Here is an 18,904-nt window from a genome sequence, read left to right as displayed (position 1 = left end):
ATGTTCCCAGAGTGTGGTCTGGGAATACCTGCAAGCCAGAAATCTTCAGGGTCTCTGAGAGGTAAAAGTATTTTTCATAATAATACTAAGATGTTATCTTTTTCGTTCTCATTGTCTCATGACTGAATAGTGGGGAATTTCAGATGACTTGTAATAATGTCATCATTCTGAAGGCTAATGGAATGTGTGTTTGTGTGTTTTAAAATTTTCTTAGTTTTAGTTTCCAAAATGGATCCAATAGCCTTGAAAAAAAAGCTCTTTGGGGTCCTCAATTATTTTTTAAGAGTGTAAAAGGGTCCTGTGACCAAAACACTTGAGAACTATTAAACAAATGCAATCTTATTTTCTAAGCACTCCTTTCTCATTGCCACCTTCAGAAGTTTAGGCACATGTCTTTGTATGTGAATGGGCACCCTTTTACGATTTTTATGTGCCTGTGGCTTCTGCCATCTCAGAATGTGAAGACTCTAGTAGGAGGAAAAGAATATCAAAGTGCCTTGCTCTATAGAACACTCTAAACATGTTCTTGGAAGTATAAACTAAATAAACCTTTAATTTTCAAGTTATGAAATTTCTGCTTTCTCACTAAGACACAAGTTGAAAAACTTAGGAAAAGGAAAGAGTGAGGGATAAGGCAAAAGTGACTAGGGCTGATTAGGTGACATTTTTCTGAAGATAACACTACCAGTGTAACTGAGAATTCTTTGGAAAATATTGCTTCTTTTAATGACCTACTGGGAATGGGAAGCAAAGCATCTCAGACTCAGCCTACTGCTAGTCTGGAAAATAAAGTAACACACCTTATCACAAAAAATTTCTTTACTTTTTTCTCAATTTTGATGTTGTCTTAATTCTCTCTCTCTGGAAGGCTTTTAGACTAAAATCTGTTTTGAAGAAGGTATATATGTTAATGCAGCTAATATAAGATTACTTCTGTATAGGGTTTCTATTATCCTTGAAATCACTTCCCTCTTTCCTCCCTTCTGGCTCCTTATAAGATGATATGCCACTACTTGGGCAATCTGGACATTTTACTGAGTTTTATCTAAACCTGAATAATTGGATTTGTTAGACAACTGTGAAGTCACAATGCCTTTAAGCAAAGCCTAATAATTTCCATAAATCATTACCTTAGATAACAGCTTGTCAAATAAGCTATCCATTATCGCTACAAGCTTAGCTGATATTTCAGCTATGTGGTCATGGTAGTCCTGTAATGAGAAATAATATTGTATTTTAAAGTCCCTGGAACACATCTAAAAAATACCTAACAATTATGTAATTAAATTAATGAAACTCCCAGTAAAAAATTTATGGAAAAGTACCTTAGTGATATGATCAAAATGCTTAAGCATGCTATACTGCTTAGACTGCAGTCGAGCTTCAAAATGAGCCCGGATCACAGGAATGTAGTGCACAATTAACTGCAAACAGCGTGAAGAAAGAGCTGAAGATCCAGGTAGTAGTCAATAGATCATGAAGAAACAAGAGAACGTATCAGCTGACTTTACATATCAAATTAAGCAAAAAATGTCACTTAATTTTATAATTTCATAAATGAAGAACACAGTGGTAGAAAGCAACACATTCATACTTCATTTTAAAGGAAATCATTTGGTACAGAATAATGTAATGAACATGCTGCTTTTCCCAATGGACTAAAGTTGTGAGTATTACTGGCAGGAGAAACTAATGGGACAACTGATTCTATTCTGACATTTAGGTACCTTTCACTCCAAAGTACTTCACACATATTACATTAACATTTCCTACAGTAATGCAATGTCCAGATAATTTATATTTGTTAGAGTGGAAATTCCTTGTAACATCTCCCCAGCAATTAATTTTTCAATTATGGTAACAGATAAATGACTGAAATAGCATTTTCTACTTTTAGTGTCTTTGTTTAGAGCCATAAAAACATCAGGTATAATAAAAACACAGTGAGTATAATGATATAATCATAACACCTCAGCATGTGAATTAAATGCAAAAATCCATACCCAAATTTTTTGTAGTTATCGTTTTTAGTCCAACAACTTGCAGTGCACCAGCTCCAAGAACTAACTGGCAACTTCTTGAATTGAAGTACTAACAAAAGAAGCAGAAAAAAAAAAACCAAACAATTTATTAAAAACTATTCTATATATGTTAACAATGTTTTAATAGCTCTAAAAATACATTCCCTCTGTCCTCTCATTCAAGGGCCAAATGAATTTTCTAGCAGGAGCATTTAGGACATTTAAGTTCAATGAGATGCTCAGAAATGAGTGATCTGTATCTTTACATAATGACAAAAAAAGAAGAGGGTGTTCCAAAATGATATATACTGTCTGGTAGGTAGGAAAAAAAACTGAAAAATTCTAAAAATCAATTGTTCAGAAATTAATCTTTAATTTGCATTCATAAAACTAGTTTAGTTTTCAGTCATTCTTACTGGACATCCCTATTCAAAAAGGTAACAAAATCTTTCTGGACTAAAATAAGACAACTCAATTTCAGGACAGAATTGATAGATTAGACATTTGAAAAAAAACTAAGCCTTTTCTTTATGCTAGCTGCTAAAAATATCTCCTAATATGAAATGGCTGAATAAAATTATCACCACATTTTCATTTTACATCAATGGTTCTAAAAGAATGATTTAAGAAAAATCTCTAACCTTAGTGAGATGAATTTTGTAAAGTTCAGTGAATTCCTTCCATGCACATTTGAAACCAGTCCAGGTTTTTTGACCTAAGTGGCCTCAGTCATGTTCAGCACCTAACGAACAAATCATCGCCTGTCTCCAATGTCATTAACAACTCTCTGGGTGTAATGAGGAATCACTAAATGCAGAGTGAGACGGAAGCAGGTGGCTTTCTTCCAGTAACATGTTGTGACTCAACAACAATCAAATGTCACAAAATTGGTGTCTTAAAGATAACTTAACCTTGAAATGTCTTAGACTTGGAAGATTAGTCACACTGTAATGGATTACTTTTTTTCCGTAACAGAGTGAAATCATACACACCTTCAATAAATCTGACAGACGCGTAAGCATGTCAGTAGTAACAGATGGGATATTATCCACACACTGGCAATATTCAAGGATAATTCTTATCAATAGCAATACAGTTCTATAAGAAAAGAAAGATAAAAGTTGGTCACAGGGATGGAAGTGCAGCATGCCGAATATAGTCAATGGTTGTGTAACACCTTTCTATGTTGACAAACAGTAATTGCACTAGTTGGAGTTAAGTATTTAATAATGTGTGTAATTGTTGAATCACTTTGTTGTATACCTGAAACCAATATAATATTGTCTATCAACCATATGTCAAGGAAAAAAAACACACTTAAAAAAAAAGATAACCCAGTAAACAGTCAAAACAAGAAAAATCAAACTGATTCAGCATATAAAAACCAATACCGATCTTGTTAACTGTTAAATGATGTTTTACATACAAGTGCAGCAGAGTAGAAACTATAGTGAAGCCTCAGGGTGCAAAATTAAGGAGGAACTCAATCTCAGGGTTGTGCAAATACAGGGTAAGCACTTGTATGACAACAAGAGTACCTCCTTAAATTCTGTGCTTTGGGCACATCACTGTGTGGCATTCTTATTAAGTAAGTCTCTTCAATAATGCAGGTACCCCATTCCTTGGTCAATTCAGATATACTGACAAAAAGCCTACCCAGTGTTTCAGATTATGTAGTGGATCCTCAATTATAACTGTTGAGTTAATAAAGGGAATCTAGTCCAGATTTTCTTGGTGAAAAAGAAACTGTGGCTTCTAAAACAACATATCTCCTAAGAAGTTTATTGGTAAGTCACAAAAGGTTTTCCAAAGAGAAGAAAGTTATCAGCTCATTAACAGGACATGTCATAAATTGAAAAAAGACACTACTGAGAAGTTAAACAAGACTGAAATCAAGGGGAAAAGAGCCATTCATTACAGGACATTTAAGTTCAATGAGATGCTCAGAAATGAGTGATCTATATAAAATAATGTTTTATAAAAGTCTGAAGGATATCAGGAAATAGTGACTCATAATAGTGTCTAACCTTTTATAACAGTTTGTCAGACCACGTATTACTCTCCATGCATACTCCTAGAGTCTGCCTTACTGGGCAGGAGTCCACTGCCTATCTTTTATAATCTTCTTTCAGAAGATACAATGTTCCCCTTTTTAGTCAAGGAGTTCAATCTTTTGGCAGTAGTCTCTGCCTAAAGAGACAGAAAGCCAGATAGCCAGAGGGGACCATTTCCATCAAGCACAGGAAAAGTAACAAGAAAATGGGTAGTTAAGGAGAGAAATCATAATTAGACTAAAGGGATGAGATTATAGGGAGATTGAAAAAAAGCTCTGCCCTACCAAAAGTGGAAAAGAACTCGATAGAAAAGAATGGAAACTAGCTTACAATGGGTGTACTTCATACTAAGAAAAAAGCATCAATTCTATACATCCTTTTTGAGTGCTTATTAGGTGCCAAGAGAAATAAAAATGGTAAGACACAATCTCCACCTTTGAGAAACTCTTGAGTCTAACCGGGAAGATATACACATAAATAATTCTAATATACTGAGAAAATTGTCACAATAAAGGCATATAGAGTTATAAGGAGGGGATCATCCATTCTTCCTGGAGGGAGTGGCTATTTCAGAAAGACTAATAACAGTGACAAAAAAAAAAAAAAGAGAAGGAAAGTGAAAAAGAATTCTAGATATTGGGAGCTAGATCTTGATTCTAATTCTGGCTTCATCTGGGTAATTTTATATTAACCACCTAACCTTCTAAGCTTCAATTCCCTTAAATATAGAAAGGGAACAATAATCCCTGAAATATCTATTTTACAATGTGATTGTGGAGATCAAATGAGATCATTTATATGAAAATACTTAAAACTATGAAGTGCTGTTAAAGAATATGAAAATATTCTAATTACCCATTTAATGAAAGGTATAGTACTAGACAAGCAACATTGGAATTTATATATTTTTTAGTTAACTTCAATTTGAAATACTGTTATTAGTAAGAGTAAAAATGACAAATGATAATGGAGATAGCTACCAATAAGTAACAATAACAACTTCTTATTAGGCTAGAACTATGCTAATACTTTAATATGAAATTACCTGCTTAATTTTACAATAATCCTAAATATAGCACTATTTTCCACATTTTGTTTTACAGGTAATGGAGGTGAGGTACCCAGGGTAACTTGCCCAAGGTCACAAAAAAGTAAGAGTCCCTGGGATTCCAATGTAAGCAGTCAATGCAAGCAGTCTGACTCCAGAGCTCACAACTTCACCTACTGTGCTATGTATACTACACAAGAAAAAACCTTCAAAAAACAGGAAAGAGCTTGAAATACTGTTAACATCACAGAGCCACTCTACCACCCTTGGACTGTGTACCTCTGTATTTGTTCTCTGAGAAAAATCAACCAATCTCTTTTTTGTAAAGCCAGTGTAATCCCTAATGGATATAGAATAGTATAAAATACAGAAAATAAAAAGGAATCCTTAAATTTTCCTTAAATTCTTTGCAGGATTAAAAAAAATCTTAATCCAAAATTTCCAATTCACACTGAGGGGGGAACTAGGAGATCTGTTTTAAAGAACTGACCAACTAATAGAAAAAGGTGTCACTCACCCAACAACAGCATACTGTTGTCCCTCCACAATGAGAACTTCAGCTGGTTTCCTTTCTTCTGTAGCTAGAAAGTAAAAAGCAAATAAACAAAAAAGACAATGGTACAAGATGAAACAAAATATTGGAGAAGTAATTTAAACTAGGAAAAAACTGAAGAAGGAAATTCCTATTTAGGACATGGAACTATCTCATTTCTGAAAATAATGATCTCCTTTGGGGAAGCAATTTGGCACAAAGTAAATAAAATATATTGGGTTTGGAATCAGATTTAGATTTGAGTTCCAGTACTGACAATTACTGAACACACGACCTGGACCAGTCATGCAACTTCTTTGAGTCTCAGTATCTGTATCCATTGAACATGGATAACAATACTATTTTTCAGGGCTGTTGATGAGATAAGGATCACAAACTGCCTATCCTCTAGGTCCGACATTGGGTAGATCATCAGCAAGTATTAGAGGGAAAAAACGTTACCGGTTTGAAAAGGCAGAGCTAACATTTCAGCTGTTTGTCTTTTCCTTATTATACTTCTAAGAGTATGTGTTAATTCCTATATTCAAAGGGGAAATTATGTATTTAATCTTCAAGACCTTAAATCAAGAAGTTATTTTGATTTCAGCATGTGGTATTTCATACCATTATAGAACAAAAGTCAATATGTTGAGGTGAAAAGAACAATGAACTGGATTACTGTCCTGAATCAGCCAATTAATTAGATTACCATGGGAATGTCATCATGCTTCCTTAAGTTTCAAGTCCTTTTTAGCTCTATGACATTAAATATCTACTTCCTTATTTCTTTCAAGCAAAGAAGTTCGGTGTGATATAACTGCTAATCGCAATTCACTCTGTATATGTCTGATTATGTTTTTTGAGGACAGGGATATGTCTTAACCAATTCTTTATTGCAGAGGAACAGGATAGCACAGTAAAGAGAAAGGGCCCTAAAGTCAGTCTGCTTGAATCTGGATTTCTGCTCTACCACTCCCTAGCTGTGTAACCTAAGGCAAGTTGTTTAATCTCTTTGTGTCTCAGTTTCCCTATTTGTTAAATGAGAATACTAAGAGTGTCTAGCTCATAGATCTGTAAATGAGATAACCAAGTAAAGTGCTTAGAACAAACTATCTAGCATCAAATAAGTATTTAATTAATATTAACTGCTCTCCATTAACCTTCACTCCCCAGTGCCTAGCCAGTAGCTAGTAACTCAATAAATGGATAGTAGATGAATGGATAATAACTAACAATCCTTAACTTGTTCAGAACTAGTCAAATGCTAATGGGCTTCTGACAACATATACTTCCTTATCTCTTATAGGGGAAAAAAAAAGATGGGACAGAAGCAGGGTATAAAAGAGAAACCTACTGTCAGTAACCACCAAATAAGTGAAAATAAATAGTTCACTGCAGGATGCATGGTAAATTCCATCACTTTATATTTATCACTTTAATTCAAGTATCATTATGTTTGCACAACACTGGATTGTAAGACTATGAGCTGTTCAGGAACAGTCTTTCTTAGCCATCCAGCACAGCACCTTCACACAGTGGGAAGTCAATCAAATAGTTTGAAAGAGTAGATGAGTGATAAATTTTATAACTGTAAACTTGTGATGTAGAATGACCAGAGTATTTTATTTTTCTTTCAGTCTTTGCTACTTGAATGCTTTTGCTTTGTTAATATCATACAATCAATTAAAAAACTATAACCACCACCCAACACTATTACCTACTAAAAATGGTCACTAGACAACAGAAATTTACTTAATTCCTTCAATTCTTCTTTCTGCCCCATATAAATTAATCTAGTTTACACTTGTCCTTAACCCCTTCTCTCTTGTCACAGCAGTAGAAGAGATAGCCTTTTTCTTGAACTCTGGATTCAGTTCCAGGGGATCTGCTCCACAATCACTCTGTGTCTCTCTTATCCCAGATTAAACTTCCTCTTTCTGGTAAGCATAATTTAGCTTCTCCTAACTTAAAACTCTTCAACAACCTGAATGGATTAAGGTAATAACCTCTCTAATTTCTCTTACATCTCTAGCTGCCACTTATCACTCATTTTCCCTTCATAACCAAATTTGCTGAAAAAGTAGGCTACAATTTGTCTACCCTTCCTTAACTTTCAAGTTGCTTAGCACTGGACTACAATCTGATTCAGTTGTTCTATTGAATTACTAAGGTTGCAAATGATCATCTATGAGTCAAAACTAGTGATCACTATCTGTATTTTACTGTGTCTTTCTCTTGTAGTACAACTGCATTTTGTGCAGATGTGAAGTATACAATTAAAAAATATATCTATGTAAAAATATTAAATAACTTCATAGTTTTAAATCTGGTATTACAGGATCAGTTATATGTAAGTTTATATTATCACATGACAACTCCACTTTAACTGGTACACAAAAACACCTCCTTCCCATTGAATCTGTTTCATATGAAACCCAACCAGTATTTGATACCAATGAAACTTCTCTTCTTAAATTTAAATATTTTTATTTCTGTTCTTCTGGATTTCTTCCTACCACTTTGGCCCTTCCTTCTTAGTCTCCTACATAGTTTTCTTTTTCTATCGCTCTTTACATTTTGGTTTTCTCTATCCTATCACTATTACATTATTTGTGACTATTAATATATTTTTTATTTTATTTAGTCTTTTAAAGTATAGTTATAACTGTTATTTGTCTCAATATCTGACACATAGTGAAAGCCTACAAGTGTTCTATGAATGTATACATGTCTCTAAATAATATGTACAGTGCTTAAGAACATAGGTATGAAATTTATAAAGTTGGTTTCAAATCCTAGCTCATTTGTACACAATCCTTTAACCCCTCAAAACCTCATGTGTCTCACTATTAAAGAAAGTAACAATAGTATCTTCATTATAGGTGGTTGTAAAGATCAACTGTAATAATGCATGTAAACCACCTGGTCCAATTTCTGGCATATGATTAACACTCAATGTCTGACATCATTACTATAAATTACGAATGATACTTTTCTAGTCAACTACTTACTAAGCTAGCAGTATTAATCCTAGGCATTACAGGAGTCATTATCAATTAAATATTAAGCATTCCTACAAATAGAACAGGCAATATAAAATTGGAAGTATGTGTGAAAGAATGCACATACCCCCTGATTTTTTTTCAGGTAAAGCAATCTTTCCATCTGATATAGAATCAACAAGATCCTGAAATTCTGCAGGAACATCAGCTTGCTTCCAGCGCTCATTGTCTAAAAGGAGGCTATTCAAAAGTTAAAAGAAAAGAACACAAACTTTAATATTTCAATGTCATCTTATTTGGTTGAAAGAAGAGCTGAGGACATAAGACTTTTGTTGTACCTTTTAGTAATAATAAAGACTACATATATCTGAGTTAAATTTAAATAGAGCACATGCAATACAAGGTAGTGAGTTTTTAAACAGTATGGCCATTAGCTATAGTTAGTACATAAGACTTTTAAAGGTGCTGAACACCTTAATAAATTTAAATCATTCATAAGCAGTATGCACACTGTCAGAAAATATTTATTTCTCTTTTTATATCTCTTAGCCTATTCAAAAAGAGTGGTAAACACAATTAACTTTGCTTTGAATGGGAAAGGAAGTCAATCTATTGAGGATCTTCCTAATTACTACTTCAGTGTAAACAAACATTTTAACTCCACTTTGAAAAGCCAAAAAACATGATTTTAACTTCACTATCTTCTTTAATTAAAAAGAAAAAAATTGGCAGGAGCTTTGGTGGCCAATTAATTAAGTTTCCTCTTTAAAATATAATTGTGTTTGGTAAACAAAAGGAAAAAACCTTAAGAACAGAATGGACATGGTAATGATACCTGAGCTTGGTTTTTCTCTCCTCATGAAACCTGTTTACAAATTTATTAGCTTGGCTCTGAAGTGCTCCAAGTAAAGACATGCTTTTTCTTCCACAGATCTGTTCAGTGTCTAAAATGAATGTTTCCATTAATCTAGAAAGTGTTATGAATTCCGTGGAATTTAGCTTCTCAAGAAAACCATCCTAAATTTTAAAAACAACACAAAAATCAAGATAATTAGTTTAACACCAAATATGGATGAACTAAAACCAACTTAGTATAACAAATGTTAATATTAACTATATTTTTGTAATATAGAATACTAATTCATAAAAATTATTTTGAAATAAATTTCAATGAAATTTCCCAACATACCAGTTCCTGAAGTTGTACATAAAAAGTTTAAGATGGCTAAATTTTAATCCGACCCCTTTGTAATAGAGTAGCTCAAACAAATTCAGATCACACTATAAAATTTCCATAATATTAGAGTTCAACCAATTTTACTAATAAATCGGCTAGTTAAACACACATGCATGTATATGTACACATTAAAACCTCCTTAACCGACTATACCAGTACCACTAACTTTGTGTTAAAAATACAATACACATAATGGGTAACATAAAGACACAAGCAAGGACATGATTTCAGATGTCCAAAACAATTATGCTATGTATAAAATGTCTAAAGCTTTATCAAAGTAACTGACCTTTGCTCTTGACGTAAGAAATTTGACAGCTCGATCATGGCATATATCTGAGGCACTAAACAGTAGCTCTTGGATATTATTTGCCAGCTTTCCTAGCTCTAAATCAGTTAATTTCATGTCTTCATTGATTCTAAGAATAATACAAGAGATTAAGTCAGGGGAAGTTGTGAGCACATTGTCTCCATAGGTGCCATATCAATAAAAAATAAAAGGTTATTAAATTCATAGTTGAGGAAAAATGCTCTGATGTATCAAACACTGTGGTAAAGTACCACTTAAACAAGTTCAGATAATGCAACTATATTTTACCCTAACCTTGTATAAGAATACTTTTTTTCCCTCTGTTCTAGTATTTTTAATACTTAGGTCAGACTCTGAAAATTTTACAAAAATTACAGGAAAAAAAAAACTTAGTTAGGTACAGTGATAGCTGTGGCAGACTGTGCATGAGCATCTAGTATGACACAGTGGAAGGAGAGAGAAGAATTGTTACTTCATGACAAACAGGCCCTCTTTTTACTTATAATTATGAATGATTGCTAATATTTAGTTCAAATGCACTAAGCATTCCCTGTGCATTTCCTGAGCATTTACTGTGCTTAAGTGCTAGGCTTTGGAGGGGGTACAAAAAGTCACTGCCTTCAAGGAACTTATGATCAAACAGGAATATTATACAGTATAATGCATTTTTTCCAATTTTGATAAGGAAATGTAAGACTTTCTGATTTTATGCATTTTCCCCCCCGGAGCATAAAAACCATGATCACATATCAACAATTCAGGTTAATGTTACCATGAATCCAGTTAGGTGGTTTAAAACTATTTTTCTCTTTTTCAGTTGAATTTTTCAAAGATATTTACAAAGAGGCTCTGAAATATTAACTTGAGGCAAACCACTACCCCAACTGGATTAAGGTATTATAGTTATTACCTGCTATCCTTCCAAATTATAGTATCACTACATTTATTTACCAATGTTTCAATATAATATAGGAATTAAAGTTCTTAAAGTACTCTCAGAAACAGTATCTTGTTTGGTTCTCACACTCCAAAGCAAGTAGAGAAACATCTACTTTACAGATGAGAACACTGAATCTTAGAAAGTTTAAGTGATGTATCCAAGGTCACGAGGTTAAAAAAGTGGGACTAGAACCCAGAATTAATCTAATTCTATTTCTAATCTGCTAAATCCAACATTTACTTCTTTATAAATAGTAGAGTGCAATTTCAATACTAGTTCCCTCAAAACTGTTTACATTTCAAAGTTCAAATTTACTACTGAAATAAAATTATATTTTCTGAAAGATTTCTAAAATTTACCTTCCTACAACACAATGATTATGAGTATGAAACTCTTGGCAATAAGCTACCAATTGACACAGGTATAAACAGAAAATAGCAAATAAAAACAACCCTAATCTTTAAAACAGCAGAGTGACAATACAAAACGCTGAGAAGCTTTGTGTTTTTCTTAAATCACATATTTAATTACTTATTTTGTTTTTTAAAAAGATTTTTAACTTTTCAAGTCTATTAATTCGATCTATTTTGTGTTAATAGGAAAAAAATTCAGTTACAAACATGATCCAGCAATTCTATTTCTGGATATATATATACAAAAGAATTGAAAGTAAGACCTCAAAGAGTTATCTGCACACTCAAATTCACAGTAGCAATATTCTCAATAGCCAAGAGATGGAAGCAATTCAAGAGCCCATTGACAAATGAATGGATTAAAAAAATGCTGCATACAATGAAATATTAATTAGCCTTAAAAAAATTCTGCCACATCCCACAATAAGGATAAACCTTGAAGACATTATGCTAAGTGAAATACACAGTCACAGAAGGACAAATACTTGATGATTCCACTTATATGAAGAACTGAAGAGTAGCTGAATTAATGAGAGAAAGTACAAGGGAGGTTGCCAGGCGACGGATGGCGGAGGAAATGGGGAGTTGTTGCTTAATAGTTATAGACTATGTTTCAGTTTTGCAAGATGAAAATGTTCTGGAAATTGGTTGCACAACATGAATATACTTACCACTGACTGGATTGTGCACTTAGAAATGGTTAGTGAATTTTATTTTATGTTTTTACCACAATTTAAAATAAAATTGTTTTTAAAAACCCATAAAAATTTCTAATCCCTTCCATTATTTTTCCTTCCCCATTTCCTACCTAGGAAATTATTTAGTCTTTTGTACCCCTATCTGCATCACAATAAACTTACAAAACTATAGATTATTTTGACCACATAAGAAAATAAGGACAATCCACCACTAACAAAGACAAAATGCTAGACACCATTTTTGCATGTGCTGGATCCATGACACAATTACATAATTGCTAAAATACTTGAAAAAGAAATAGAGCCCTTGAAAGAAAGAGCTAATTAGGGTCACACATATTCAATTAATGTATTGCCATTGGTCTGGATAGTTCCCAGACCAATTTTTGTGCCTATGAGAGAAGGAACCACCTATAGAACCTATGTTATCTTGCTGTGAGAGCATGTCATTGGGGAAAGCCAGAGAAGCTGAGGGGAGAGATAAAAACTATAAGAGTACATCTGATTTCAAGGAACCTCAAATGATATGGCAGACAGACTGCTAGCTATCTTTCAGTATCTTTTCTCTCTTCTGCCACAATAATAGCTTTAGCTGGCAAATAACCAACCAGCTAAAGTAAAGACTCTATTTCTTGAGTCTCCCTTACAGCTAGATGACTCACGTGATAAAATTCTTCCACCCAAGATGTGGGCAGAAGTAATGAGTACCAACTGGACTAAGCTCTTGAAAAGAAAGGATAAAATATAAACAAATCTATCTGAAGGCAACAGAGAACTAACAAATCTAAAATGTATGTAGATTTGCCTATGTTGACAGATAGTAGCTGTACCAGCGGAGGTGAGGACTTAATAATATGCATAACTGCTGAACCACTGTGTTGTGTACTTTAAACTAATATAAGACAGTATATCAACAAATAATATGTATATAGATTTGCAACAAATTAAGAATAGTCGAGGTAATCTTGGAAGAATAATAAAAGATAGGAGGAACTATCCTACCAGATATTAAAAGTAACTTAAAAGCCATAATAACTAAGACAATTTTACTTACTGGCACTAGTGCAATGACAGACAAATGAACAACAAGGACAGACTCTTACATAAGAATATTTGATTTAAGGCAAGTGGGGCACTATAAAGCAGTGGGTAAAACAGTCTTTTCAATAAATGGTGAAATCTGAAAGACAGCCACATGGGGAAAAAAGAAAACAAATTCATACTTAAAATCATAATTCCAGATGGACTACAGATCTAAATGTGAATGGGATAGCAACAAATTTTCTAGAAGGTAACTTAAGAGAATATATTATCAAGGCCTTAGTATAGGGAAAGATTTCTCAACTAGGACAGCCATAAAGGAAAAACATGAATTCCCCAAACAGCCCAATAAGAATGTGCAAAGTCAACCCATAGAGTGGGGGAAGATATTTGCAATATGGACAACTGACAAAGGAATCATGCTGGAAACAAAAAACAAATCCCACAAATCAGTAAGAATAAAAGACAAACCTATAGTAAAGTGTGCAAAGGACTTGAGCAGGCACTTCACCGAAGAGGATATCCAAACAGCCAATGAATATGTGAAGAGTACTCTCTTATCAATCTTCGGGGAAATAAATATTAAGAGAAATATAGTAGCAAAGCCACACAAAGGCCAGTATGTGAAAGACTGACAACACCAAGAGTGAATGAAGATGTGTCATGGCAGGAACTCTTCCACCCCGCTGAAGGGATGTAAATAATTACAACCACTTTGGGAAAGTGTTTGGCATTAGCTAAATTGACCATTCATTTACTTATTCATTCCTACATAAATATTCAACAGAAATGCTTATAACATGAACCAAAGACATCTACAAGAATGTTCACGAAAATCAAAGTGTAAGTAACCCAATTTTCATCCAACAGTAGAATGAATACATTGTGGTATAGTAAGTGAAATAAAAATAAATAAATAAATAAAATAAACTACAACTATATGCAACAACTTAGAAAAATACCACAAACCTAATGATGAATAAAAGAAAAAAGAGATAGAAGAACATGATCCCATTTATACGAAGTTTAAAAATCAGAAAAACAACAGTGTTAATAATGGTTTCCTTTGGGAAGGAGTGAAGGCACAGTGGTAAGAGGGGCCTCTGGAAAGCTGGTAATGTTCTGTTACTTAACCTGGGTGATTATACAAAGTGTTCACTTTGTGATAATTGAGCTCAACACTTACAACGGATGCATTCTCCTATATGTGCATTATACTCCAATTAAAAAGTTAAAACAAAAAGTTAAGGAGGTACCAGCCCTTTGTCCTCTTCTTTTTGCTGCTAATGATGCAGGTAAGATAATAAAAGCTGGAGCAGCCAACCTCCTTAGGAAAGACTTGGGGATAATGAGATATCATGTCTACAATCTACTGTCAAATGATTCAGAAAAAATATTAACATGAGAGACAAAGAAAGAGAAAGAGGAAAAGAGGAAAGAAAGGGCAATGCAGTAAACTTAACAACTGGAGAATTAAGGTGACAGATATATAAGTTTTTTGTATTATTATAACAACTTTCTTGTAAATTTGAAATTAAAAAAGTTTAAAAAAAAAAAAGATAATGTGATCCAATTGGAAATTCATGCCTTTGAAAAACCAAAAATTGTAAATCAAACAGAACTTCAATATACAAAATACAAAGGTGATTTAGTAGAATAGTAGAAATAGCAGTAGAAAAACAAGGGAATACTGACCTGAGTTCTAGGGCAAATTCTGTCACTAAAGACTTTAAATAAGTCATCTAAAACTCTCTGTAATGAGGGCTACTAATTAAATGGTTCCTTTCCAGCATTAAAATTCTGCAATTATTGTTTACTTCCAATACTCACCTTCTTACCTTCCATGCATTTTCAAAAAGATGTTTTGTAAAATTTATTTTTGTTAAATTCTAAGACCATGGTTTTTCAATAAATTGAATAATCAATCTTACTGAAACCGATATCTCATTAAGCTGCTAGAAGTCACCATACTCACATGATATCCACACCTCCGGGAATAGCAGAGGATGTCTGCTCTTTGCTGGATGACGAATCAGTAGTACATTCTGGTTCGGATACTGAATCACTGCTGCAGGGCTCGCTATTTGGAGATATATTTCTTTGAGATGCAGTGTCGACTGCTATAGTTAATTCGCTCTCACTGAATGCATCACTTATAAACATGCCTTCATGGATTAAGTAAGCCACTTCTGTGTCCAGTGAATTATCTTTTGCAGCATTCTTCTGTTGTGAAATCTCCTCCAACTCTCTAGTCCTTTGGTTTTTGTCAAGAACCGAGAGAACAACACTATGAATGATATTTAATGTTGCCTATAAGAAAACAGGATACATTTTCAAAGGATTTAAAATATCTTGTACCTAAAGTTTCCAAAAGTGAATTCTGTACATATACTTTTGAACATCTTATAAATTAATAAAGGTCATGCATATCAGTATGCACACAGTATTGTATTACACAGTAAAGGTGTCTCGTGAAAAAGAAATGCTCAAGAGAAATGGATTCCCTAAAGCTTACAAGTATAGTTTCTTTATTTTAATTGATTTTGTAAATGGAGATTTCCTTAAAATATATTGAATATTTCTCCAACCTCTTAAAAAGGTTCCATGAAACATAACTTGCCCACCAGAGAGTCATATTCATTGATGTGCCTGCTTTAAAAAAAAAGAAATCCATATTCCTTACCATGCCTACTCTTATATCCATCTCTCTCCTCATCTCAGGCCTTTTCACACTCATTCACCACTCTCCAGACATACCGGTTCTTTATATTCTTCTAAATTTCACTGTTCCCAGTTCAATGCCTTTGTTGTTTCCTCTGTCTAGAATGCCCTTCACCTTGATTACTGCATACATGTTTCCTTCTCATCACACAGGTTGGTGCACAAATGTGACCTCCTCAAAGAAGCCTCCTCTGACTCCTAGCAACTCTATCCCATTACACAGCTTTTAAAAAATAACAGTTATTATTACCTTTTTAATTTTTTAATTATAGGTCTCTTTCCACTAGAATATAAGTTCAGTGAGACAATCCTAATGACTAGAAAATAGTGCTGGGCACACAGGAGGACTTAATAAATATTGAAAGCTAGAGAAGAGTAGAAGATGGCAGAATAAGAGGACACTGTGATTCCTCCCATGAACATACCAAGGAACCAACTACATCAAATATAATTTACTCTGAAAATGACCTGAAGATCACTGAATAGGCCTTCTACAACAGGTAAAAAAAAAAAAAAAAAAAAAAAGAGAAGATCACGTTGAGAAGGGTAAAGGGCCACAGCTGTGACTGATCAGGTTTCAAGCCCTTTCAGCATCCTAGCCCACAGCAGGACGGGAGAGAGGAACAGAATGGGGAAGAGTAAGTCACTCAGGAGCCTGGCACACCTGGTCCCGAGGAGCTACTCTGGGAAGAGAAGGGCCCATAGCATTGGGCTTTGAAAATTAATGGGGCCAGACACCAGGGAGAGTTGAGCACTGTGGGAAGCTGGGTCTTTGCCTGGCATGCTCTGTCAATCCCACTGACAAGCAACACAGAGGCAGGAATTTGAGGGGATATTTTCTAGCTTTAGGAAGTGTGCCAGAGAGGCAGGGGTCTGGTCTCTCCTCTACAGAAGAGAAAAGGCTGGCAGATGCCACTTTTCCAGCCTTTCCTCAGTCCAATGGGCCAGACACTTGGGGGAGCCAGCTCTGAAATTTTCCATTGTTCCTTCTTGCTTAGTGCCAGCATTTTCTTGCAGACTTGCCACACCCAGAGCACCTAGCCCAGCAGTAGTCAGCCACTGTGGACAGCCAGGCATTATTACCCTCTGAGGCATAGCAGTGGATGGCCACTGACTAGCCAGGCAGAGGGCAGCTCTGACAGGAACACAACAACAGCAGTCACAAACTCAGACACAACAGGGAACATCCTAAAATGCCTGGCTCCAGTGAGCAGGGGGGTTTGCATTTCTGGGTACCAAGGACGCCTATTACATGAAACCACTACTGACAAGACCAAGAGGCATAGCAGATCTATCTAATACATAAAAACAAGTACAGACAGCTACACAAAATGAAGAGGCAGAGAAATATGTTCTAAGCAAAAGAAAACACCAAAACAAGTGCTAAATGAAACAGAGATAAGCAATATACCTGATAAGGAATTCAAAGTAATGATTATAAAGATGTTTACTGAGCTAGGGAAAAGAATAGATGATCTCTGGGAGGACCTTCAACAAAGAGATAGAAACTATAAAAAAGAACTGGTCAGAGCTGAAGAACACAATAACTAAAATGAAAAATACAACAGAGGGAATGAATAGCAAACCAGAAAATACAGAAAAATGCATCAGTGAGCTTGGAGACAGGTTAGTAGAAGGTAAACAAGGTGAGGAACAGAGAGAAAAAAGGAATTTCTAAAAATATGAAAATGCTAAGAGAGTTCCAAATGATAACCCCAAATGAAACAATATTTACATTATATAGGGGTCCCAGAGGCAGGAGAGAGAAAGGGATAGATAGCCTATTAAAAGAAATAATAGCTGAAAACTTATCTTGGGAAAGGAAACAGACATCCACGTCCTGGAAGTGCAGAGAGCCCATAACAAAATGAACCCAAAAAGGTCCTCACCAAGACACACAGTAATAAAAATGGCAAAGATTAAAGATAAAGAGAGAATCTCAAAAGCAAGAGAAAAGTTACCTACAAAGGAAACCTCATAAGGCTATCAGGAGATTTTTCAACAGAATATGCAGGCCAGAGGGAGTGGCATGAAATACTCAAAGCACTGAAAGGGAAAAAAAATCTACAACCAGAATACTCTATCTAGTAAGATTATCATTCAGAGTTGAAGGAGAGATTAAAAGTTTTCCAGCTAAACAAAGGTTAATAGAATTTATCAACACTAAACCAGCCTTATAGTATATGTTAAAGGGACTTCTTTAGATAGTAATGTTTATAAATTTAAATTTGTATCATCAGTGGAAACAAACCTGTAGTAAAAGTAGGAGACCAATCACTTACAAAGCAAGTATGATGTTCAAAAGACAAAAGTAGCAGAATAAATTACACACAATATTAGTCAAGAGATACACAAAATAAAAAGATGTAAATTATGACAGCATATACATAAAATGTGGAGGGGGAATAATAAAAAAAAAACTATTACTTTAAAAATGTTTCCAAAATCAAGCAACCATCAACCAAATATAGACTGTTATATGTATAGGAAGGTATATGTCAATAAGGTACCACATATACCTTATGGTAGGTAACCAAAAACCAAAAGCCTGTAACAGATACAAAAGAAAGAAGGCAGAAGGAATCCAAATATAACACTAAGGAAAATTATCAAGTCACAGGGAAAAGAGCAAGAGAGGAAGAAAGGAACAGGGAAGAACTACAAAACAACCAGAAAACAATTAACAAAATGGCACCAAGTACATACCTAAAAATAGTTACTTTAAATGTAAATGGACTAAATGTTCCAATCAAAAGACAGAGGATGGCTGAATGGATAAAGAAGACCCATTTATGTGCTGACTGCAAGAGAATCACTGCAGGCGTAAGGACACACATAGACTAAAAGTGAAGGGATGGAGAAAGATATTCCATACAAAAAGAATCAA

At 34.2% G+C, this 18,904-nt stretch overlaps 1 protein-coding gene across 5 annotated transcripts in view; it reads right to left on the bottom strand.

Annotated features, from left to right (window-relative positions):
• The window catches only part of VPS54 (VPS54 subunit of GARP complex), a 113,237-nt gene that overhangs the window by 19,223 nt on the left and 75,110 nt on the right, over window positions 1-18,904 (bottom strand). For 3 of the 5 annotated variants that reach the window (XM_036996646.2, XM_017673991.3, XM_036996648.2), the window contains 9 exons: window positions 15,272-15,606; window positions 10,184-10,313; window positions 9,493-9,674; window positions 8,785-8,897; window positions 5,641-5,704; window positions 3,014-3,119; window positions 2,004-2,091; window positions 1,326-1,447; window positions 1,131-1,211 (listed from right to left, as the gene is read on the bottom strand). In XM_036996646.2, coding sequence (XP_036852541.1) covers window positions 1,131-1,211; window positions 1,326-1,447; window positions 2,004-2,091; window positions 3,014-3,119; window positions 5,641-5,704; window positions 8,785-8,897; window positions 9,493-9,674; window positions 10,184-10,313; window positions 15,272-15,606 — 1,221 coding nt within the window. Of the gene's footprint in view, window positions 1-1,130; window positions 1,212-1,325; window positions 1,448-2,003; window positions 2,092-2,662; window positions 2,764-3,013; window positions 3,120-5,640; window positions 5,705-8,784; window positions 8,898-9,492; window positions 9,675-10,183; window positions 10,314-15,271; window positions 15,607-18,904 lie in introns of those variants that run through there. The other 2 variants (XM_036996647.2, XR_005055428.2) reach the window with 2 other exon arrangements.

The sequence above is a fragment of the Manis javanica genome, chromosome 1 (assembly GCF_040802235.1).
Source record: "Manis javanica isolate MJ-LG chromosome 1, MJ_LKY, whole genome shotgun sequence".
Classification (NCBI taxonomy): Eukaryota; Metazoa; Chordata; class Mammalia; order Pholidota; family Manidae; genus Manis; species Manis javanica.
This window is presented reverse-complemented; position numbering and strand designations above follow the sequence as displayed.